This window comes from Toxotes jaculatrix, chromosome 23, assembly GCF_017976425.1.
Source record: "Toxotes jaculatrix isolate fToxJac2 chromosome 23, fToxJac2.pri, whole genome shotgun sequence".
Classification (NCBI taxonomy): domain Eukaryota; kingdom Metazoa; phylum Chordata; class Actinopteri; family Toxotidae; genus Toxotes; species Toxotes jaculatrix.
In genome coordinates, this window is record NC_054416.1 from 8,933,512 (window position 1) to 8,959,104 (window position 25,593).

General features: G+C 43.1%; 1 protein-coding gene across 2 annotated transcripts; it reads right to left on the reverse strand.

The window, feature by feature from the left end:
* Positions 1 to 1,997: 1,997 nt before the first annotated feature.
* Positions 1,998 to 25,266, reverse strand: dhx15 (DEAH (Asp-Glu-Ala-His) box helicase 15). 2 transcript variants are annotated; one of them, XM_041031407.1, is made up of 14 exons: positions 25,083 to 25,266; positions 22,841 to 23,159; positions 22,078 to 22,271; positions 21,610 to 21,769; positions 20,115 to 20,333; positions 16,873 to 17,040; positions 10,787 to 10,873; positions 10,253 to 10,402; positions 9,652 to 9,760; positions 6,108 to 6,299; positions 4,981 to 5,103; positions 4,707 to 4,897; positions 3,659 to 3,828; positions 1,998 to 2,643 (listed from the first exon to the last, which is right to left on the reverse strand). In XM_041031407.1, the coding sequence occupies exons 1-14, from the start codon at positions 25,088 to 25,090 to the stop codon at positions 2,526 to 2,528; spliced, it is 2,208 nt and encodes a 735-aa protein (XP_040887341.1). In that variant the 5' UTR covers positions 25,091 to 25,266; the 3' UTR covers positions 1,998 to 2,525. The 2 variants fall into 2 exon arrangements, with proteins under 2 accessions (XP_040887341.1, XP_040887340.1); XM_041031406.1 differs by lacking the exon at positions 25,083 to 25,266 and adding an exon at positions 24,909 to 25,042.
* Between the last annotated feature and the right edge of the window lie 327 nt (positions 25,267 to 25,593).

A 25,593-nucleotide genomic window follows, 5' to 3' on the forward strand; every position in this document is an offset into this window, starting at 1 on the left:
GTGGGTGGATGGATTTCCTGAAACGCTGAGGTGTTCTGCAATAAACTTCCCCTACCCACGGTCTCAAATGATGATGAGGCACCATCCAGGACTCTGTGGGTGGTGGGAGATTGGGCTGTAGCGAGCTGGTGATTCACACTGTTTGGAAACACGCTGAACAATACCTGTCTGGCATTTGTTTGTGTTTGCTACTTTTGCTGAGTTACTGTCAAAAAGCCACATAAAATGGCCCCTAACATCAGCACAGGGTACAAGAATAGGTGTGTAACAGCTGTGAGAAGAGATATACAGTGTATTCTTACTCAGCTCTGCAGATCCTTGACCTCAAATAACTTTTTAGCTTTGTACAGCTAAGCAAATGGTAAACAACAAAGCTCATTCCAATTCTGTGGGAATTCCATTTTTAATCAAATCTAAGGATTCTTATGTATGAACATCTAACAACCGCGGACAAATGATTAAGCACGAGAAGCGAGGCTGCATGCAGTCGTCGTATACCCTCACATCAGACGCTAACAAAATACAACTCGGAGACACAATGATTTTCGTTTGTAATTATGGCAGCGTGAATCAATGGGAAGTATTGAGCATGAAAAACTGTTCTTACCACAGGATCAATTCCATATAATTTCCAGATCAGCTCAAACTAATGGCCTTTCTATTGGTTTCACTTTGGAGAGAGTCTAATCTCTCTGGCACCATTTCGTGGTCCTGTGTACGTTCCTTAGCAAAAGGCCATCCACTTAAAAACCTGTCTCCCAACAGTCCAAAAATATTAAAGCACACATGCTAATTTCCTGACTTAGCATATTACACAATCTGCAGGCTTAATTTAAAACTCCCTTAGCAGGTCTAGTATCTCTGCTTACCTACTTCCAGACACTACAGAGATTGTGAAAAATGCTTACAGGTTCATTTCTGCCTCTATCCTTACGTCAACGTTATGTATATGCCCCTACAGTTAATGTAAAGTTTAGATGCAGAACAGAAGAAAGTAAAGTTATGCTATCATAAAGGCTCCTGGGAACCTGAAAAAATGGATTAGAAGCAGATAATTGCTTTTTAAAAGGTGATGTGAAGGAGGTCTGTGAACAAAATGGGATCTTTGATGTGCAGTTGTCACTAACCCTGGACATGGTATAGCTCAAACATGATGAAACATGCTTTCAACTCTTCAGCTGTAAAACTGAAGTGATTCAATGGGTGAAACAAACAAGGCAAACACTGTACGTGCTATAAACTGCCACTTGCTGAGTAGCCGTAATCAGTCCTGAGGGGTGATGGGACCAGGATGCTCCCCAAGTGTATTAGCATTCTCAGGGACCCAGAATGAACTGAGCTCTGGGGAGGGGGCCCCCTTACATCCTCAGAGGTTTGGAATTCACGCTTCGCCACCCACAGGCAGTTTGCCTTGTTAAGCTGTTGACCCACAGAATGAGAGGGGAAAGCTTCCCAAGAAAGTTTGTTTCCTTCCTTTCTTTTTTTTTTTTATGTTGATAAGAAATTCTCACAACTTTGCAGTGGGATGCTACATTTTAAGTTTTAGCTGACGAGAGAGTAGTGGTTTGAGATTCAGAAGTTATGTCACTAAGCATTACTCTGGTTATTTTTCAGATCACTGCGGTGCTTAGAATCCATGCTTCTTCTTCCCAACTGCAAGCTTTACCTTCCACATTTGAGAGGCACTGACACAAAGCGGTACAGCCAGAACAGGCTCCGGCACAGCAGGGATTTCACACTGATCTTGTTCCGAAACATTTGTAATTAACATTCCCCCTCACTCCAACTGTTTCTGAAGCTATCAATATCCCAGTAAGAAGATTTAACTTCCCTGAAGAGCCAGGAAACAAGCTGGATTTGGCAGGTCAAAACGTGATTGCTCAGTGCAAGTGTGTGTGTGTGTGTGTGTGTGTGTGTGTGTGAGGGTTAAGTGAAAAGTTTGTGAGCACATTATGGTGTTATTTTAATGCTGACACTAGAAAAATGTTTTATTACAAAGTCATTTTTATTAAGTTGAACATTTGACAGGAAATGTGCCCCTCTTAGTCTCTCCATGACAAGAGAACGTTCCATTATGCCCGCATCAAAATACAGTATAAATTACATTTGATCAAAAGCTTCTCTTCATGGACTAATGCTGTTTTAGCAGTAGAAGCAAAACACCATCCAAGAAGGGGGATTTATTATTACTGATGTCTCTAAGAGGAATGTTGAAATTTACATAAAATATCATGCTTCGGACAGAAACAGTTAATGACTAAATCCTGATAAACGGTCATATGGTCCATTTCTAATAGTTCTTTAAAGTCTTGGCTCCAAAAGAAAACAAAAAACGATGACACAAGATGGCCCTTAAAGGCAACAATTCATCAGCCATTATGAAAATACATTAAACACGGTGAGATAAAAATAGAATTCAAAATGAGGTTGTTGGTGGACATAAAAAAAATATAGAACGCTCAAATGAGTTCAGATTTTACTTTGTACAAATTCTGAGGATGCTGCTGCAGCACATGCAAACCTTCTTAGTACTGAGTGTATTCCTTGGATGAGAGTTTTGCAATGATGCGCTCCAACTGTCTCTTTGCTTCGCACTGGGGGAAGTTGCTCATCTCATAGTACTGCGGGGCAATTTTCACCAACCTAGGAAAGAAGGCAAGTAAACATTAGTCACAAAAAATGTCTTCAGTGTTTACTTGTGGGAGAACGCTGTTCTTCCATATTCACACGGTGGCTGCCAGTGCAGCCACAACAAATTTGAGACGTAATTGTGCGAGGTCACAGAGGGGGAAGAGAAACTCTGGCAGGATTGTCACAATTTCACTGAGGGTGTGTGGTGCATACGAGCCAACAGCGGAGAGGCTGAGGCTGCTGGTCAGTCAAGACTGATGTGCAACTTTTTTGTTGTGATTAGAGCCAGAACTATTTGTCGATTAACCGATTAGTCAACTGACAGAGAAGGGACTGACGATAATTTGGGTCTTAGACTGCTGGTCAGGCAAAACAAGACATTTGCAGATGTATAGCTGCCAGATTGTGCATATCTGAAAACTGAATGTGATAAAACTGCTGCTCTCCTGAAGCACTGATGTGTGTCGGCATTAAGAAATAGAACAGTGTCATATCCTGACTCAACAATGTGCCTCAAAATGCTGGGGGTGTGCTGGTTTTATACACACAGCAACAGGTGTGGGTGGTGACATGTGTCACACACTGCCAGTGTCTTGCACATTAGGGCATTTACAGTTCCATTAAAAGTTTGGTTGGTACCCTTGGGCAAATTCCATATTTTGTTGATTTTAGACGTGCAAAGAAAATAGTAAATACAACAACATTAAAATGTGTGGACACTCTCACAGAAACAGAAAAAGACACAAGCAGTTGAAAAGAAAAATAAATCTTTATGAAGCTACTTTTAAAAACCTTTTTTTTTTAATACACAGGATGTGACTGTGTGCAGACGACAGGGTTTGGGCTTTCACACACAAACTGAGTCAGATTTTATAATACTAATGTGCTAACACAAAGTTAGCACATCACTAAACTTTTAATAATTATTTTTACACAGCGTTTAATGTAAAACTTGAGTAAATACTTTAATCACATGCTTTGCCTGTATTACAAAATACATTACAATTACAATACAACTGAAACTCACCACTCTGGTTTGATATCAGTACATGTGCGGATGTAATTCTTGGTGGTGAGCACAAACTCGTTGTAGAGCACCCACTCAGGCTTGTGGTCCAGCACAGTGGAGGGGTGCAGCTGTACGACTTGGTTGTCCTTCACCGTCAGGTAATGGCCGGTGCGCTCCAGGTGAGCGATCTGTTCACATCATAGGAAGAGGGTCATCGCCAAGAAAAAAAAAAAAAACAAATACTCTGAAATCATGATCACAGGGAGAGAAAGAAACACACACAGCCTTTATTGGTGCTTTATTTTATCTTTTTAACTATTTCTGACAAATTTTAATCTATGTAAATTAATAACACATTGATAAATAAAGTAACCTGACACACAAGACAAACTTGTTTGTAATCAGGCAGTGAGTCATTTTTTCCTACTTTGCAGATACTTGGTAAAGCTGCAGTGGCTGCTGTGATTAACCAAGGCAATCAGTCTCAATAAAGGCCTTTCCAAACAAAGACATGATCTCAAATGCTGTGAAAGCTCCAACATGAACTGCAAATTTGTCTCCAAGATAAAGGTTAATGTTGACAAATATTTAAATATTAACACCATAATTCAACTTGTCAGGTTGCTTGTTTCAGGTAGCCCTGAAAATGGCTTCTTGCAAAATGCCATTTGTTTCCCTGAGCGAGGCACAAATTGACTTGATTTCTTGTTATGTGTTTAAAACAAAGCAGCTGTGTGTGTGTGTGTGTGTGTGTGTGTGTGTGTGTGCTTCTAAAGCTCGTTATCCATTACAATAAACATGTCAGCTGCATTTTTAGTGAGAACAAATGTTTTGCACAAAAACACTTATTTTTCAAATGATCAAACTCAACAAGGGCAAACTTCAACAAACATTAGGTTAGAGGTGGAGCTGAATACAAAGACTGGACTTGCTAAATTAAAAATAAAATGGTGGGGAAATTTAACGATGAATGACATTAAAAACAAAGTACTGGGAGACTAATTCTAGTCTAAGTCTAGCTCACCTTCTCAACCTTCACCAAGCGTTCCCGAAGTGACCGACTGACCTGCATGAAGAAGCCCGTGACAAGCGCTCGGCGGATGTTGATGTAGTAGTCTCTGCTGGTGAACTCAGTGCTCCGTCGCGGCAGATTGAAGCGGTCCATGATCCTGGACAACTGCTGGCGTACGTTGTCTGCTGACATCAGAGAGCGGTAGTTGACGAAGTTGTCATAGCACCACTGAGTGGACTCGTGGTCTGTGTGAGAAAAGGGTCAACTTAGACAAATGGGGATGTGAAAAATAATCAGTGGCACGTGAGCGTACGAACGGGCCACTCACTTTGTTTAAAGGCGTGGTAGACGTTGAGCAGCGTCATGTGGTCTCCGTCGATGTGGGCAAAGCGCATCTTGGACTCGTCGGCCACCTTCTTAGCCTCCGTGGGTCGGACGAAGCACTGTGGGACTAAACAAGGTTGGTATAGGCCCCAACACAGCCGCCCATAGGGATAAGTTAAGCAAATCCCACAGAGAGGAACAAGGCCTCAGCTCAAGAGAGGCACAGAGCACTTCACAGGGCACACTGTATTGCGAAGTGTTTACGGTGGAAAAGGAAAGGAGGAGGGTCAGAGAGAAGGGGAGGAGGATAGGTTTCCCCGTCCTGATGTGCTACAGTAAACGTTTGACACCCAGTCCAAACAAGCATCCCAGCTCACAGACCTGACACTGAAGCATGATAAAAACAGCGGTGTATAATTTACCCAGAGGACTCGGGTTCTGCCCTCTTCCCTCTGTGAACTTGCTCTGAATTGCTTAACATCAGACCTGCTTGACTGTAGCTTTAATGGGTAAAAGCTGTGTTTATTGAGCCTCATGGTTGGCTGCTGTGGCGGCACCGTCCTCAGGTGTACTTTTGCTGCTTACTCTAATGAACTCAGCAAAAACCTGCCATCCTGAAACACCTGCTTTAAGTGCACACCACGTCCAAACACCTACTTAAATCCATTTCCCCACTCTCAAAGACCCTCGCACTCCCTTCAAAGGCGTCAAGATTCATCTCAATGAGCAGCATTCTGCTTTAAAAGCCTGAAGTGCAATTACTGCTGTAGCATGCTGGTGCTGCTCCAGCTACACCTATACATTTTGTCCAGACATGTATTTTTCCCCTTCCTCACAAATAATAGCTGACACCACTGACTTTAACCTCTGCTTGCCTTGTAGTTGTGTTCAGTTGGGACTTCTGGGGTTTGAATTGTTCATACAGATTAAAAAAATCCTCATGTCCACAAAACTAAAATAAAAAGAGGGGACAAAGAATGCAAACACATTTAAGAGACTTAAAAAGATAAAGAAGCCGCTCTGTGAATTTCCTTTAGGCTCACTGGTCATTTCTGAAGCACGGTCCATGAGCACAGGAAATGGAAAGAGTAGCAGCTCAGACCCACACAGCGGGCCAGCCCTGAGCATTACCTGACAACATGGCAGTGATGGAGAGGACCTCGTTGGAGCAGTTGAATTCACAGCTGGCGATGACCATCTTGGCCAGCTGGGGGTCCAGGGGGAACTCTGCCATCATGGAGCCCAGCTCTGTCAGGTCACCGTCATCATTGAGCGCTGCCAGGTAGTTCAGCAACTCCAGGGCTCGCATCAGGGTCTCTGGGGCTGGAGGAGACACAATGGGAGAGAAGGGCTGTTAAAAAAAAAATGTTCCAAGCCCACGGGCAAAACACACACTAGTGACAGAGAGAGAAAATTTCCTAAACTGTCATTCTTTCGTTACAGCAACACTCGAGAAGAACAACTTGGAACAATCAGGACTGATTAATACTTAAATTAAGGGCTGCGTGTTTACTATTCGAGCTGAAGTGATTAGTCAACTCTCAAAATAAACAGTCACATTAAATAATAAATCTGCCCAGAACTAAACGTAAGATCCAAAGATTTATGTAAAATTTGGCTGGTCCAGCATTTAACAATCATGCCTCATTTCCTCTTTGTGTCTTCACAATAAAATTAAATTGGCATCAAGACTGAGGAATCTTGATTTTTAAAAAACTGTCAAATACCAGTACCACATAAAGACAGAATACTCAACGTGCTAATTTTCACATTCAAGAAACTAAATATCAAAACATAATTTTCCCAAATAAATAAAAAACATCCAGGGAAAAAATGAAAATGTAATAATTGCAATTGATTTCTTTTTAGCCGGGGGATATAAACTGAAATATGATTCTACGCCGTGTGTTTTAGTCGTTATTGGCTAAGCTATAAACTTGCATGTTGGCTCAGTTGTGGAGAAGCTCTGCAACCTGATAAACTATATATAACACAGTACTTGGAAAAAAAAACGGGAGCGACAACTCAAGAAAAAAAAAAAAACAGGCTGAGAAAACAATAGAGTTCCATCACCTGCTGTATTTGGACTTTTAATAGAAGACAAATGTGAGTTAAGAAAAGACACAGACACTCAAACAAAGGGAGGCTGTTTGCAGGTTTTGTGGCAGGGTGCATGAGGTGAATCAAAATGAGAAGGCTCTCAGTATGTGATGGTCAGAGCTACGCTAGACAGCAACTTAGCGGAGAAGTAATCATGGCAGAGCTCATTTTTCATCTTCCGCTCAGGCAATCCTAAACAACTAATGCAATTACAGGAGAACTTTCTACTTAATGCTTCAACACAAAAGGCTTCCACCGTTTGGTTAAAAGATTTTTCCTCCAGATGCAATTATTGACCTTTGGCTCCCGAGAGCTGAAGCCTAATGACCAGTTGCATGTTAACTGAAAATTAGCTTCAAGCACTGGCTGCGGTGCTCGTTCACTTTCATTTCTCTCAAGTGCTCCCAAAAAAATTCAATTTCAAGCAGCAGGGAGGCATTTTTTTATGATTAACAAATATTGATTTGGGGCATCAAAGCTACTTTTTTTTTTATTATTAATTTTTTTCCCCTTTTTACACAAAGTGAGTGCCGGCCATATTACTTACCACACCACCGGCTTGTGTGGGGCTGAACAAAAGGTGAAAATCTGATTTCCAAGTTCTGCTAGCATGATGAACCAGTGTGGAAATTCAATCTATACACAATGCGGCTCATCAGAAAGTAAGTATTGACTGCCTCAACACACAAGAATCCGATATATTAACCAAGGGCCAAATCAATGAGACGAAAGGCTAAAGGTACATTAAACCACATTGGCTCTGAAAGGTACTTCTTTGGAAATGTCACAAGGCAAATGAATCCCACCCAGCCAAGTCCTCGTGTAAATCGCTACTGATTTCTTTTGGATTTTCCATTTGGTTGGCTGGCTCCCACTGTCGCTGCTGTGTTTAGTGAGCGAGGACCGAGGTGGGCAAGGGGAAAAATAAACTAGATATTTGAGAGATTCACAGTAAAAGATTACGGAGAAGCTCAAATGGAAAACGCCGCTGGCATTTGGGGTTGATGTCTTTCATCAGCAGAGAAACAATATCTTAACTCAAATTCAGCCTGAACTTGGAATTTAAACATTAAGAAACAATACAAAATGTATGTTGGCCTGGCATTACCACAAGAAACACTGCAGCCTCAAACAAGGGTGGTTTTGGATGGTGAAAATTACAACAATGACCTAATTTAGGATTTGAAACAGAAAAAAAAACAACATCAAACTCACATAATGCTATTGTTTCCTCTTTCATGTCTTGCCTCTCGAGACACACCTTGGACCTGTCAGTTTACTCTGAGGTGGGCCTTTGACACAGCCTATCAAAATTGATCCACTGTAACTAGATATTATAAAGTGCCTGTCCAGGAACGCTCACAGACTCAAAGCCGACATCATTTGTTGCACTCAACTAGCTCCGGCTTCCAGTGTGCTCAGGAGCTAGTTAGCCGAAACCTTGTGCCACGAGTGGATCAAATAAATAAAAGGTAATCCTCCCCTTTCCCTTCACCCCACTGTTCCCAGCTACACTCAGCAGACAAGGCCAATCCCGTATGTTGATGTTTACCCCGTACATTTTGTGAGAAATGTGGGGGTGGTGGTGGAGGTCAGTCACGTTTCACTGGAGGAATATAAAGGGAAGGCAATAGCCAAGGTGATAGCGCTGCTATTGATGTAACCAATTTCATTCTCAAAATGGCGTTTGCCACAGTGGACGGGGAGAGATGGGTTTAATCTCAGAGGTGAGATGAAAACTATATTATGGTGAGAAAAGGGGGGAGGGTGAGGTTAAGGATAGGGAAAGGAGGGGGTGGTCTCCTCGGGAAGATGTAGGAGCACACACTCTCCTGAAGAATGCCATAACTTGGCGCCTCCATGAGACAAGGTCTGTGTTATAGAACAGATGCAGCACAAATCAGATGTACAAGAATTAGGGAATACAAATAGACACAGCCAGAACATAAACTGACTGATCAGACAGAATACCAACACTACACATCGGTCTTTTCTCACTTTGAACAGCAATAATCTAAACTTAAAGTAGACTTCTCATAAAAACTGCAAAACGCTACTGACATGTCTGCCAGAGCACTTATCTGCAAATCTCAACATTCACTATCTGCCAAGATCACTTTACTTTTGCTTTGTACTCTTTCCCAAGCTCCCAAGTGACACAGCCGACCCAGATTTGATAGCGCACATCAGAACAACCACAGTTAAACTAAGTGTTGCTGGATTTCAGAGCAGCTGCAGTGGTATTGATTCAAACAGCACCAAAGATCAAGATCTCAACATTAATTGATATTAAAGTTATAATCCTTCAGATTTCAGTCCTGGTTGGTTTGGTGACACCCACTACTCGTAACAGCAAGTGTTGTACTTTTCCAAAATAAAACAAAGCTAACTCTGGATTACATGTTGTATTGTTTGAAATGATGGATACTGCTACCAACAATGAAAACTACTACACAGAGAAGTGCAAAATGTAAATACACTGAATGGCTACTGCTGGAAAACTGCAGACCACCATTATTATTATCACTTATTGTGATCAATTTGATCAATTTGAATTTAAAAAAAAAAGACTAACCTGGAGGATCCATGAAGTCAAAGTGCACCAGGTCATCAATACCCAGCTTCTTCAGCTGCAGCACCACGGAGCCCAGGTTAGACCTCAGGATCTCTGGATATGTGTTGTCCTGTGCCAGTTAAAAAGTACAAGAGAAACCCAAGACCATTCAAAATGTATTAGTCAGGGTGCTTATTATCTCCTCAAGTGTATCTCATATGTCAACCTGAACAGAGACCGGGAGTCTAGGGCATTTGAAGGGCTATTTAACTTGTTTTAAATAAAAAAAATTCCATTTGCCACTCAGCGTGACGTGAAAGAATTACCCTGTTAAAGGGGAGGACTGGGCCTCCGCAGGTTCATTTGTCACAAGGTGGCTGTGTCGCCAGCACAACTTATGAGGAAGGGCAGGGACACTTCCTCATAACCTGTGCTTGGTTTAGCAGCAAGTTCTTGGGAATACAATCCAAGTAAAGTGGGAATCATGGAGTTGTAAGAGCAAATACTGTACAACAGAGAGCTTTTCCAGCTTGAGGGCTGCTCTGGGGGATCCAATGTGCTTATGGCAATGGAGAATGTGAGATCTTAAATGAGAGAATGAGAGAACTGCCTTGTTTGTTACCTGCATTTCTGTCTTGTAAGCTTTCTCGGTGTAAAGGCGGAAACATTTTCCAGGGCGTGTTCGTCCAGCACGGCCTGCCCTCTGCTGGGCTGAGGCCTTGCTGATGGCCGTCACCAGAAGTGACTCCACTCTGATACGTGGGTTATACACCTGATAGGAAAACAAAAACACAAATGACATTTCAGGTGAAAAAAAAATATAAAACCACACTGATGTAAATTTTTGGAGGGATATAAAAAGGCAGTGTAACACACACCAACACCCACAACCTACTAGATTTACAAGCAGCTAACTAAAAATGTACAATAACACGTACACACAATCCACTACAGTGCATATATAATCTCTTTCTGAGCCATGTGCATGACTTGGCTCCAGGCTGGTGAAATGTCAGAGGAATGAATAACTGGCTTTTCCATCTTTGCCGCTGTCAGGTGTGCACTGCTGTGTTTATCTGGGGATTCTCAGGCAACAGACACAGATGATCGCAGCAGATAAACAGTGGTGGTGTGGAGAAAGGGAGGGGAAGCTAACCTTTTGCTTGGCAAATCCGGGATCAATTACAAACACCACGCCGTCAATGGTAAGGGATGTCTCTGCGATGTTTGTTGACACAACGACCTGTGGAAATGAGAACACGCGGGTTAAGAAATGATCTACCTCGGGGGTTTGGAGGGACTGACGAGACCTCAGACTCCGGTATGCATGGTCATCAGTTATTTGGCAAATCCATTCCAGTATGTAAGCATTCAATTACATTCAAGACAACTCAACAACGTGGACATGCCAGAGCCTGTGGTAGTTTCTTTCTGTGAAATATAAAAAAAAAAAAAAAAAAAGTACAGATCTAAATTTGGAAATAAGAAATCATTCTTAAGCATGAAGAAGAAAAGAGAGAAACAAGTGCAGATATCAGCTTTGCTTTAACGTGAAAAATATTCCCTGATGTGCAAGTTGACGGAGGAAGCTTGTACAGACGCCTCTCTGGTGCTCTGTACACACGCTGTCTAATGTAACCCAACAGGGGAGTACCACAACAGTTTCTGCAATCAAGTTCAATGTGCTTTCAACGTATTTGTGGAGAGAGCTGGCTAGGTGCTCAGTGTCCCATCCAAACGCATTACCTCTGGCCTTTGTGTTATATGTGTGTGAGGTTGGAGTTTCTGTCTGACTGTCGTCAGCATGTTGCTGCTTTTGTTGAGATGTCAGCTTCCCCTCTTTTGAAAAGCTCTTTCCAGAGTTTTTCAAAATCGCAGAAAATAGTTGATGTAATGGTTCCTCTTAGGTGGCCTGCTTTTTAACACACTGAGAGCTCAACAATGGTTACTGCTTTCATCCAAGCATCTTTTCTCCCCAAAAACACGGCCGCTGTAGATCTCTCATGTGAACCCAGCACGCCTCGAAATCCGCAACAATGCTGTCCACGGACGCGCCAACTGTGCAAGGCTCATTGTCGCTGATTGGCTCTCGCTGTGTGCTACGCAAAGCTGGCTCCGTCAAAGCTGTGCTTCAAAAACCACCAGAGACAAACGGCATTGCAAGAGTTTGCATTAAATTCAGTTTGAAACATTCCGATAGCCACTGACCTGACCAGTCTTACAGCAGTCTTACTGCAATAACAGACCTGCTATTGGGACAAAAAGGAGAAATTTGCAGTTCATAATGCAGCAGACACTGCTAAATGTGTGTTAGACCGCTGAGCGTGTCCCCAACTTCCTTCACGTCATCTTTAGTTGTCACAACCCTCATGAGACTTGCAGGAGGAATTAAAAGCTGACCTGTTACAGTTCTTGTTATCTCGGGCGCGAAGAAATAATGAAAATAAATAAAAACTGATTTAAGGTAACACATGCCAATGCAGTTATGATCATCTGGTAACTGAGGAAAGCAAGGGTTGAGATAATGCAGGTGCTTTATAGTGCCATTCTCATGCGGTGGTGTGGGAGTTGACTCAGGCATCAGGGCAGTTGTCATTGTAACTGTCTTTGTACAGAGAAATACTGCAAGGAGGAAGGAAGGGGAGGAAAAACAAGTGAAATGAAAAGCTGCTTGCTTTCTGAAAACAAGACGAGTGGGGAAACTGCGAACCTCCACCATCTCCTGCTCTCAGATCTTTTTCTATTACAACTATCCCCTATAGCAAGGCTATAGGGGAGAAAAGAAGAAATGACGGCTGAATTGCAGTAAAAAATAAATACAATAAAATAAAAAAAAAACAAAAATCAAATTAGTCACATCACCCTATGAGTCTCTAGCTGTCAGCATATTCACAAGGGGAGGAGGGAAGAGGAGAGGAGTGGGAGACAGATTTGCAGCTGCACTCACGCGAACTCTGACCGCCGCTAAGGTGAGTTCTCCTTATATAACAGGGGTAACCAACTGGACAGAGAAATCCTTTAGATTCATCATAGCCCTTCAGACTGTGGCAGCCAGGTCAGAGCCCACTCCACTGGCAACTGCCACTCCAGTGTCACGGCTTAATATGGAAGTGGGTGTTTGGAAAAACGCCTCTCCACACTTTAAAATCTTTTCCTTGCTTGCTTGCTCAACTTCTACCAAGACAGGAACAAGCTGTAGGCTGACCTAAGCAGTCATTTGGTGGTGGCTGGCTGCTTTCTTGGTAGTCTTTATGATAAAATGCCAAGCACAAAACCAAACAGTCCTCTGTAGTCTTTGCTGATACAGGTCCACAGAACCAATTTTGCACACTTGACATACTTCCTTTGTAGCTGTGCCTCTTCAGCTGTCTTCCAAGCTGTGAGCCTTAGAGACTTTTAAATCCCACCTTTTAAGCGAGGATTTCTCTCCAGCCAGAGAATGCCTGACTGTTTAGTTATTAATGCCAGGGAGGGCCTTTTTTCCCCCCCTCATTCAGCCCTTGACCTCGGGTAATTCACCTGTCGAAAGAATCATTTCCCTTAGTATTCATGCAGAGGAATGAGGAGAAGACAGGAAGCATCTACATCCATATGAAACTGATGAGACAGTAGTATCTGGCAAATGGATGGGTTGTTATTCATGCAGGTGTTGAATGAACGGTGGTCCAGATCTGATTGACATGAGCACCTCATGACAAATGTGAGCGAGTTTGCTTTATTTTCCACCTGCTTTGTGGAGGAGTTCCTGAAAATAAATTTCTAATTACTCCAAATCCAGGTTCCGGCTACTCTCATGGGGTTGCGTGCAGTGCTGTCAATCCTGATTAGTCCAGCATGTGTTGTCACATCACTGCAAAGATGATTAACAACAAACATGATGATAACCACCAAAAGGACAACCAATACTTGAAAGAAGAAGGACAATGGAGAATGTCTGGGGAGGCCATTCGAAGCAAGCTTGACTGAGCGGGGTTTTGAACAAAAAGGTATGCTAGCTAATGTTTTCTCAGTGTCTGGCAGAAATGTAGATACAACACATGGCCAAAAAGTGCATAGAAAAAAATCTGAAGATGAAACAAGATTATTTAAAAAATTAATAATAATAAAGAAAAGAAATACAACACATGCAGTCAAAAGAACAGATAAACTACAAAGTCGTCTATCATGTTGAACACCCTGCTTTCATCTTTTTAAGTGCAGAATGTCCAGAATGTTTCAGATAAAATACAATGAAAACTCAAGAAAGAACCAAGTAGCAAAAACTCACAAGGTTCCTAAAAGCTTAGTGGGAAGCACCAGGTCACAGGTTGTTAAGTTCCTGCAGTGGAAAAGGGCTATCAGCAGCCCAAAGGTACAGGAGTCACATCATTGTGAAAGCAATTAGCCACACTGTGGCAGTCTGAAAATAAAGTGGCTGGCCAAACAGAGACAGACCAGGCTATCAGACAGTGTCTCATGACAGACACTATATGCCAGCGTCCCAGCAAGGAATGAAAGGCACGGAATGCTTCAAAGTCCAGGATAAAAAATGGAATAGGTAAGGCTGCGCTGCCCTGCGTGTTGGGACGCAGTCAGTGCTCCAGCAGATGCCACACATGACACCCTCTCACATTTCATGATCATATGGGTGGCCTCAGTGACTGCATTGATTCTGAAGGATTATCCAGGCTAGGGCCATTACACTGAACGCAGGCTGGCTCCTTCCAGTCTGTTGCTGCACTAGATAATCCTGGCTTCTTCATCAGTAATATCATTAGAGCATCATCTCTGCATGTTATTTCTGGGTTATTACCTGCAGGAGAGCAAGTACTATGGCTAACACGGGCCATCTTTCACATTCCCTGCTGGGAGACACAGCCTTGTTGACAAATAAAGCCTTCCCCCAACTGGGGAAAGGGGAACGTGCCTTGAGCTGCGTTGACACACCCGCATTCAGAGCTCACTGAAGTGGATATGTGGCGGAATCACAAGTGACATTTGAGGGAATATTCCAAACCTGACAATGCTAAAAACAAACCCAACACTCATCACAGCGTATTTGTTGGAGACGGTCTTTGAGACGCTGGAAAGCAAAGTGAGATTATAGTCTTTGTTTGTAATTAGTCAATTGCTGCCTTGGCTCTAAATGATTAAACTGTTGGAAAATGGAAGATCAGTGACTTTCCTGGAGAAATAGAGCAATGACGAGCTAGTGCTTTATGTTAATTGAGGGGTGTCTAATGCAGTCGTTAGCATGCGTAGCTGCAGACATGGCGAACATTAATTCTTTTTCACTACTTCCTCTTGGGCTGGCTTGGAAGACATCTGCATTTTTCACTTGATGAGTTGCTCAGTCAGATATGGAGGAGAAGCACATTTACTTCAAGCATGGCAACTTTAGATGTGACCTCGGCCAATTCGACAAGCACCTGTCAAATTGATCTTGGGGAAAACAGGGAATCAGCTGTGCTCTTCTGAAGCTAAAAGTGGTTACTGGGGTTGACAGTTCAGAGGTCACAGTTCACTTTACATTCTTAAGTGACTTAACTCGTGGGAATTAAGGACAAGCAAAAGATGTTCACCAGGAGGAACAAGCAACACAACACTTCAGTTAAAAAAGCTCAGCGTCACTGGAAAATCATTTTTCCTCACGTCAGACCTATGTATATCAGTGCTGTAATTTTTTATTCACATTTGAACTAGCGAGCAAAGTCCTCCTGAGCAGACAACCACAACACCACAGAATGTACGAAGCAATGTGTGTTAGTATTTTAGATCCTACACCCTAGATGGCAAGGTAACAATCAAAGAAACAGTCGTCCACTACAACGACAGGGGTTGCAGCATTTGAACGGACTGCGTATCATTTCAAATCCGTTTGAACTTGATTTCTGGAAAAGGTGTTTACTCACTGCCTTTTACAGGTGCCAGAGCCAAGTGATATTCACGGCTTCCCCTACGCGCCTGTGGCCCTGTTTCAGGTCAACATCCCTTTGAACATCAGAGGCAAACACTGGGAATGACATTTGAACTTTGGGAAAAGATCTTATCCAGCTCTGCGTAATCAAACTGCTAAGAACGTTGAGCCTCTCGAAGGAGAAACATGTCAGTATTTAAGTCTAAAACACTCAACAATGAACTACGATTATAAACAGGATGTGAGGAAATAAACTGGACAGTTGGCAAGTTCTTACACATTGCCCCTTTAATCCTGCACAACACACATTCGTGACTCAAACGGAAAGCCTGACGAGATGAAAGTATAAAAATCAATATGGTAAAGGGAGATGGGGCTATAGTGTCAAAAGTATTATCCAAACCTTGTAGGGAAATCCTCCGTGTGGGTCTTAATGGAAATATAAACATGATGACAGACTTAATCCCCTTTCCATGGTCAAACAATACTTCTAAAATGTATTATAGTTACTGCACATTTATTTTCCTTAGCAATCCCAAAAAATCCAGGTTGAATTTAGCCTTTTTAAAGTATCGCAATTTGTTTAACTTTGACAGCCCATAAATATTTTCACTGCTCATATGTCAGCCTGATCTGCCTCAATTAGAGGGGTTGTAGCAATGAGTCATTCATCAACACCATCCCCGATCAGATGCTGGGGGTGAATGTTTGCTCATTCACTGGCAGTGATGATATCCTGATATTCTGTCAGATCCCTGGCCAACAGTGTGGCAGCGCAGGTGGTGCTGCTTCTCTGGTGATGAGCCCATCTGAACAGAAACTGTCACACAAAAGAGAGGAATTGTCTTGTGTCTGTATCAATAAGAGGATCACCCACTCCTCTGAGATTAAGTGACTGAAGACAATCCTACTATGTGCATGTGAGAAAAGTCCCGTTTCTGGTCAGTTCATACAGCCTTGTGCAAATCAGACAGCAAAGGTCTTAGGCCTCCTCTGTGAGCAGCAGCGGGGCCTGTGCAAATGTAGTGGAAAGATAAAAATGACTGAGAATGCAATACTTTCCTCAGGCTCAGAGAGCGTGAGTAATACCCCAGTTATAATTTAGAGCAGAGAATCGCATGCTGACAAAAGCAGCATATGTTGTGTGAGTCAGTTCTGCACTAAAGCTGAGAAAGGGAAAAAAGTTTCAGTCCCTACCTTCCAGCTCTCTTCCTTTCCCCACCTTATTCCCCATCTGTCCTTTCTACATCAACCCCACTCAATTTCCCTTTCACTTACCCTCTCCCGCAAACTCCCTGCCTCAACCTCCCCCTTTGAGTGTTTTTATAGCAACATGGCGGTTATACCTTTCTTCCAATGGCACCATTAGGTTTATTGGGTGGGGGTGGCTCAAAGATCCTCTGCTGCTGCTGTGGAGGCAGTGTGGAGTACAATGGGATGATTTTGATATCGCCGACTTCAGGCCCCAGGTCGTCAACCTCTCTCTTGATTCGCTTGCAGGCTTCATCAATTTCCTGAAAGAAATAAGCGTGCCAATTAATCCGGGAATCACTTGTGTATGCAAACAGCAAAAAAAATCAAACAGGTCCTGAACAACACCTGGATAAACAATGGCGCTGAATCTGGATGATAGGGGAAGGCGAGGGGATGCGGCCGGGGAAACCGTGGTTCCCTGCTACAGTACATTTGTTCTAACTATCGCTCCATCTGACGGAGGAAATTAAACCTGGACTGCAGTATGCTTTGCTGAGCTCCCTGTGGCTCTGTTGTCAAATGCAGCAATCACGGAAAACATGGACGCGCACTCTCGGTAGGCACACACACACACAGAGCCAGACAGACTCAAACAGGGTTCATTATTCCACAGTGCGGTATTGTAGAGGGGAATGTGAGATGAGACTGCAGCACTGATGCATAACCAGCGGCAAATCATGGCAGATCAGTTTAGTGAAGCTGAACGTTCTAGAGCCGGTGGGCTGGCAGACAGACAGAGGACCTGAGTAGCACCAGGAATAAGAAAGCATGATAGTGAGCGCAGGGCTGAAGCCTATTCTCAAAAGACCCATAGGAATACAATATTAAACATACTAAACACACCCACATATTCCGCAGGCACACCTGCCACATTAAGACTGGAAAACTTATTTTATCTACACCTATATACACACACAAACACACGTTTTTAATGATCACACTTGAAGGTTTTTAGTTGTTTCTGGTACGGCCCATAGAACAGCTTTTCATTTCTAAGCAACTTCTGCTGTTAAAAACCATTTTCTTTGTTTTCCTAACAACACTCATTTATTCCTCATGAAGAGCAGTAACTATATCTGTCACACTACAGCCTATACTGTTGCACCACCTGCAGGCCCGTGGGAGCAATGCAGCAACTCTTTAAAGAGTCACAGTAAAGGCAGTGATGAACAGGCTGTAGGTAAGTGCATCACCGCTATTTAGATATACTTTTTGCTCTTTTGTATTGCAACACAACAGCGTATAAAACTTGTTGTTGTTTCTTTTTCTACAAGCACACTCTGCTTAAATTAGTTAAAAAACAGCTGAAACTTCAGTTATACCACTGTGTGAAGCCAGTAACACTTGCCTCGACATGATGATGGTGATGTTTCCTGTTTTCCTTCTGGTCTGAAAGTGTGTGATTAGCCTTGTTTGTCCCCTTGTTCACTGCATTAAGTCAAACCCCGCTGATGGCCATGTGCCTCTTAATCAACACACTGACAAGTGGAAAACGGTAAATCTGAATGGATTGGTAAAATTATCCTGGGTATTAATAGCCTATCAAGCCTCTGGATGCAGCAGCTGCCATGGAGAAAAAAATGGACCTCTTTGCCAAAGCGCTGGAAGCAAGCTGGCTCTCTGTCCCTCAGGGACATGAAGACAGAGTGTGTGTGTGTCTGCTCCTATGTGTGTGTGTGTGTACCCACACATGGCCAGTGTTGGGAACCTGTCCACCAGCTCTCCCTGCGACCCCAGAAGCAACCATCTACAGCCAAGCTAATAACCAACACATTTAGGAACTACTCTTGACTAGCAAACAACCCCCTGCCAATCCCCATGTTTTGATGTTAGCTGCTGAGGGGTAAGCTTAAATATTAGGACTTATCTTTGCTCAACAGCTGTGATAAGTTTAGACTTTATGGTTTGGAGTTGCTGCTTCAGTTCTATTTGTTTGTGGAAGCAAAATATCTCGCAGAAAAACTGTGGAGGAGAGAAGAACTGAGCGCTGTGCATTTTGCTTTCGTCTGTTATAAATTAAACAGTCAGATAAAAAGAGTCTATGGCTTTGCTGTGGATCTGCCTCCCAATCATTAGTCTACATCAGTGTTGCTGGGAGACTGAAGAGGTTAAGAAGCGCTCGAGGGGGCGTGCTGCAGCACCCTTTGAACACCCATCTCTGCCAGACCTACCACACATTAACTTCTTTAACCCAATTAGGAGGGGGTGATAATGAACTCGCTGTGGGAGTGCTCTGAGTAATTCCTTAGCTTGACACAGTGAGGGGGGGGTGGAATATAAATCAACAAATTACATCTAACTGCAAAGATTCTCAAACACATTGCCTGCGAATATCCCAAACTTTTCTACACATATCGTAGGATTGACTACAGTGTTTCTGACCATCCAAGCAGCTGGGATACCACTAAATCTAGAATCAATTACCAGCCCTCAAAGGAGACCACTTCAAACACCGTGCCCTCCAATGACTTACCCCTTTATAACACGCTGCATATTGATCAGGCGCTGACAAATGAAAACTGATGTAGGTGAACTGCAACAGTCGAGCTGCTGGTGAGTGACAAATAATTACTGCTAATAAACATGCTGTCACAAGATGTGATAGAGAAAGTCACAACAAACCCACAACTACCTGATTCCCTGTGTAGATGAAAAATTGGTCTTAGGTAACAAAAGTGGATTTAAATCTCCAGAACAATATGGGATGCATTCACATTCGCACCAAGTTACATTTTTACTTTTCAAACACCAGTAATCACATGTTCTCCAAAACCATTCTGTCAGAGTAGTGAGAGAATAATCATACCGTGTGTGTGTGTGTGTGTGTCTCCACCTAGCTGTGACAAAATTCATCATTTTGGGCATGAACCCTGCCCTCCATTACACATCAGTGGACAGCATTTGCAGGGAAGGGAAAAAATAATAAATGACTTAATTTCAGAGATTCGTGGGAAGGGCAGAATCTGGGTCACTCCTCGTAATGTTTTTTTTCCCTTCACTGTGCAAATCCTTGTGGTTTCCCCAAACACACACAGTCACATGCGTTAGCAATAAAAATTTCCTTTGCAAAAACTGTGTGTTTGCACATGACATTGTGTACTGCTTGTTTGGACAGAAATAACAATATTATACATGAATCTAGTTTGGAAACCATTAGTTGATTAACAGACCAGGTAATGACATAAAATGAATTTCCAGCTATTTTGGTAATTGCTTATATGTTTCATATGTTTATGATTTATCTGACAACTGACAACATTTGTGTTTTGGACCATAGCACAACAAGTAATGCATGAATTTAAAAAAAATAAATAAAAAGCCTATGGACATGTACCTCTTGTCCAGTGAGGAAGAGCAGAATGTCCCCTTCATCCTCCTCACACATGTGGATCTGGATCACAGTCCGGATGGCAGCCTCCAGGTAGTCCCGCTCTGGTTCCGGTGTGTAGAAAATCTCCACGGGGTGCGTGCGTCCGGGGATGGTTAACAGCGGGCAACTGTCAAAGTACACCTGGAACTTACCGGCATCGAGCGTGGCACTCATGACAATGACCTGGACAGAGAAGGGCACAGGAGAGAGCCTGAAGTGTTAGGAGTTTGCGAGGGACAATGTATTCATAAAAGAGGTGAAAGAAAAGATAAAAATAAAAGTAAAGACAGCAGAGTGTAAATGACTGTGGTGATTATGGGAGTGAGCACTGAAGTGAAGAATGAGTTAACCCTGAATACAGCTTGATGATGATTGGAGATAAAGACACAGGCTCAGTGGATAGCAACGCAACCAAATGCAGGATAGATGACGAGAGGAAAAAGTCACACAGGACGAATAATGCTCTGAATGAGAATTTAGGGCGAGCGCACTGGCACAACCCCAAGATGGTGTCTATAGTGTAGAACTTGGCATTACACTCCAAGTCACTGACCTACACAGAGCTATGACAGTCCTTGTTCCTGATGTTGGGTACACAATGTTCCCTCCAGAGCCATTAGATAGAGCGCATTAGGATTCTGATGGGAAACACGTCTCCCATTTTCAATCTCAAACATTTTCAGGGGCCAGCGTCTCTGCATTTCGCTTTACGCTCTGCGAGACATCATAATTGCTCTTAATCAAGGCAAATTAAACTTTCAAATTTGGGAGGGGATGGGGATGAAGGAGATAGAGGGGTGTGGGTGGGTGATCATTCCCAATAACCTAGACCTCATTTAACAGTCCACGAACAACAATCTAACCTTTGATTCCACACTGACAAACAACTAGTCATTATCCATCTGCTTTATGAGAGTTACAGAATGTCTGGCACACACTGGCTATAAAACTTCTGCCTGCCTGTACGCTGCCATCCACACCGGCACGCCGCTGGTTGATTGGCTTAAAATGGGACTGACTCTGGGAGCAATCTCCACTAGTGCTGCGGTGCAGAATAGATGTGCATTTCTGAGTCTAACAGCAACATTTCTCTGTCCTCAACAGATACGCAGCTGTCAGACATGAGGACACTGTCAGGACAAATGTGACAAAAGGGAGCAGTGACAAAAGAGGGGCATAAACACTGGACGTCACTGAATTTATACAAGGGGTAAGTAATATCTTAGAGCTTTAACAATGTTTTGCTGGCTTTAAATGGGACATATTTATGTAAACAAATCAGATTACTGCCAAGAATACTTTCAACACAAAATCTAGAGATAGTGATATTAAGATTTAGAAATTTATACTAAAAGCAAATCACCTGCTACCAAATCCTGGAACTAAGGTCATGAAAGAAAGGCCCTTGTTTTTAGAAACGTGCTGAATAAACTCAGCATATTTCAAAAACTGTTTTTACCTTGAGGTCAGGCCTCTGGCGGACCACCTCCTTGAGGACGCCCATGAGGATGTCTGTAGCTAATGTGCGTTCGTGGGCCTCGTCCAGGATGATGACACCATAGCGCTCCAGCAGGGGATCGTTCATGGCCTCCCGCAGCAGCATTCCATCTGTCATGTACCTGGGTGAATAAAAGAGACCCAGCAAGGTGAGAACAGAGACAGTGACACATCAAAGCTTTATCAACATGAACTATTTCATCATCTGAATAAACCCTGCTCAAAATCAAAGAAATAAACCAAAGCACTCCCCCAATTTACTCTTTCTACTTTACAGCAGCCTGTTATATTGAATTAATTCAAGATTATAACCTGTATAAGACTTTTATTAAGCTCACAGGCTTCTGTTATCCACTTCTTGCTATATAGCTGTATGCTTTTAACATCAAGTATGCTGCGACGGATCTGGATTTTTAAACAGCCTTCTTACTTGAGTACAGTCTTGGCAGAGCTGCAGTCCTCAAACCTGATGGAATAGCCCACCTCTTGGCCGAGCATGACATCCATCTCATCAGCCACCCTCTGAGCCACGCTCATGGCCGCCACCCTCCTGGGCTGGGTGCAGGCCACTGCTCTCTTTGGTCCCGGGACTGACCGCACCATGTCCACACACCACTGAGGGATCTGGAAGACAGCAGACAAGTTGGGTTTTGTTTGAATTTGAACTAAAGAGACTGCATAAGACAGGAAAAGAATTCTTTAAATGAAAAAGCAAAGAAGTGAGATGAAAATAACAGATTACATAGTGAATAGTCATGGATCATGAAGACCTCTATGATTTCAAAGGACAATCATGGATGTAAAGGACCCAGAGAATTTGATTTCCTGTTTTATACAATGTCAAGCATTTCACTCCACCTATGACAACTCTGTCTGTTGCCCTGTGCTCTGTCTGTTCTCATTTAAAAAAGAAAAGAATTTTTAATTCCCTTCAGGAGGAGCCCAAAGCTCAAACAGTGATATTCTCCAATCTTGTCTTGTTAACTTTAAAACAGGCAACCCAGCTCTAGAAAATAATTCTAATAACCACATCCTGTGAATCAACTCCAGAGAGAAACTGTTTAAAATGCATCATGTGTCCACTGCACCCTCTTTTCTAAGGTATTATTATACCAATTTTATCACTGAATTTCAAATTCTGAAGGGCAACTGACAACTAAGAGCTGGTGTTACTAAACATTCTGCTTCTCTACCTGCGTGGTCTTTCCGGAGCCCGTCTCTCCCACCAGCACAAAAGACTGGTTCCGCATCAGGATGTCGGTGAAGCTCTCTCTGTACTCCCAGACAGGCAGCTGCAGCCGCTTCTTGAGGATCTCATAGTAGCGTGGCGTGTGTGGCAAGTTGGTGAATGGGTTGATTTGCTGCTGCATGGGGGTTTGCTTAAGGAAGCCTCCACTGCATGCAGCTGGATTGTTGGGCACCCCAAATGACTTCACATGCCCGTCTCTGTCGCGGTCTCTGTCCCTGTCCTTCGACCGTTCATCACGGTCTCTGTCCCTGTCATGGTCACGCCTGTGAGTGGAAAATGCACAAGGTTGAGATTTGATGAAGCACTGCCACACAAACTCACCAATTTAACTCACTACAGACACAATACAGAACTCCAACTGGCACAGACACGGATACATGCACAAACACACATCAGATCTAACAATTCTGGCCTAGAAATGGTCCAGTGAAAACACATCAGGAGGTTTAACCAAACATAAAAGGCAAAACCTGGAACAGACAGTGCACAAATATTACCCCATGTCAAGTTCTTTTCTTAAAAATCACATGAAAAGGTTACAGCACATTCTTATTCACAGTGGCAGAAAACATAGCCTAATCAAGTGTAGCATGCAAAGGTCATGAATAAAATTAACTACTTGTCCACTATCTACAACATTTTTTTATCCTGTTCCAGAAAAATGTACTTAATGGCTTCAGATGCAAATATAAACCATTAAATCCCCGTGCTAGCTGGAAAAAGCTATGCACAGTGCTGACTTTAAGGTTCCCTAGACTGAGGTATTTACAACAAACTGCTTTAGTGAAGCTGAGTGTACATGGGCCAAATGTAAAAGATGGTGTATGTCCATGGCAATGTGTGAAAGGGTCTCATTTTAGTAACAATACTGATACTTGATCTTGCAGTGCAACTTAACTAACAATTTCAAGCATATTCCACTTAAAAAAACATATTTTACTGACAAATTATCTACATTGATCTAGACCACATTACTTACAACAGTAATTAACGCTAATTACTATTTAGTTTTGCCCATGTGTGTCTGTGACAGCTAGATAGTGTCAAAGAAATGAGCTGACAATAAAAGTGATGGCAGGCAGGACTACTGGAGAGCTGTGGTGCATCATCCAGTCTGAAACACATCATCACCAAACAGCTTGTCTGCATGTGTGCATCTCTACTTTTCATGTCCTTGACTGTGGGGAAGCTACAGTCTGACCTCCAGATGTTATTATTATTTATTATTCATGCATTATATTGAAATTATAATTCGCACAATGCGCTGCCTATTTATCCCTTATATATAGTTTTAGTTCTCCTTTCTATAAGGTCTAAGCGATGTCAAATCCAGAGCAGTGACCCTGAGCTTGTGCTGTCACTTCACAACAGTGAAGCTGGAGCGCCTCGATCCAGGTTCCTAGAACTTCTACAGGCCCGTCGAGTAATGTAGACACACATACGGACACACAACAACCCTATAATGATCCCAAACTGTGCCTGATTTTGCAGCAACAATCTGCTGGCACTCATCAGAGACTGCAAGATGACACATGACAGTGACATCTGACAGGGCATCTCATTTAAGCTTAGTGGCTAATATTAGCCCGGCTCGGGGTCCTGTGTGCAACCCCAAAGCACCTCTCCTCCTATATTCTGTAAACGCCACATGCCATAACAAGCAAGAGTCCATACTATCAGGTTGACTTTATGTCACGAAACTTATGGCTTTTCTAGCTAAGGCACAGCGCTTAACCGAGCACCGGTTAGCATGTAGCCACGTGTAGACCAGACCAGGCCGGTGGATGCATGACTGTTTACTAAGTTAGCCACACTAGCCGCTTTCCCACAGCAGCATCATTCTGCAGGCTGCTTATCCTTTCATTAGTCGGCGCTAACTTAGTAGCTAAACTTGTTGAGAGTTAACATTAGCGCGACTACTTAGCAGCGGGACAACAACAAAAACATCCTGCAGCACGGTTCAAAGACACCGCATCAGAGGGATGCTTTCAGGTACCGGTAACGCTACATACCCATCAGAGGATCTCTTTTTACTCGACGAGTAATCGTCGCCTAAATCTAAACGGTGTCGCTTTGACATCCTGCCACCGGGATCCGTCCAGGCAGCGGCTACGGCGACTAATTATTCCATGCAGATTTTCCCTAAACCGTTAAACACCGGCAAAATGGCGACCGGAAGCTCTTACCTCATCATTATTATCCTTGACAAAATGACTCGAAAGCCGCGATTTACCCGGTGAGCACGTTACAGAGAGAAGGTCCCGGCGGCTTTACCGAGTCCCGCACATGGTGCCGCCTTTGAAAGCCGATCGCGGTGCCTGCGGATACAATGCGGTGGTTCTGGGATGAGGGGGAGGATGCAGGAGGTCTGCTGCCTCTCGGTCGGGATGATGTGCCCGCCAAACAACACACACACACACACACACACACACACACACACACACACACACACACACACACACACACACACACACACACACACACAGCCTCGCCCCCTTCAGTCCACAGCTCCTCTCACTGCAGCACAGGCAGGTCTGTGTTTTGTCTCCAGCACTGAGCAACCTAACCTTTGAAGAAATAACAGAACAGAGCTCAGAGTATGAAGTGGCTGCTGCTCTGGAGTTAAAGCTGCTGTATGTTTAGAATATAAGGACACCCTGAAGTCCCCCTATGAACTCATGATGATGCTGGGATCCC

Bases quoted from the DNA above. Each gene is read 5' to 3' on its own strand.
- dhx15 (XM_041031406.1), bottom strand. From the start codon at position 24,976: ATGTCAAAGCGACACCGTTTAGATTTAGGCGACGATTACTCGTCGAGT. The intron at 22,272-22,840 runs GTAGAGAAGCAG...GCTGTCTTCCAG, and splicing joins GCTCCGGAAAGACCACGCAG to ATCCCTCAGTGGTGTGTGGA. The intron at 6,300-9,651 runs GTTAGTCTTTTT...TGTCTCCTCCAG, and splicing joins TGACTTCATGGATCCTCCAG to CCCCAGAGACCCTGATGCGA.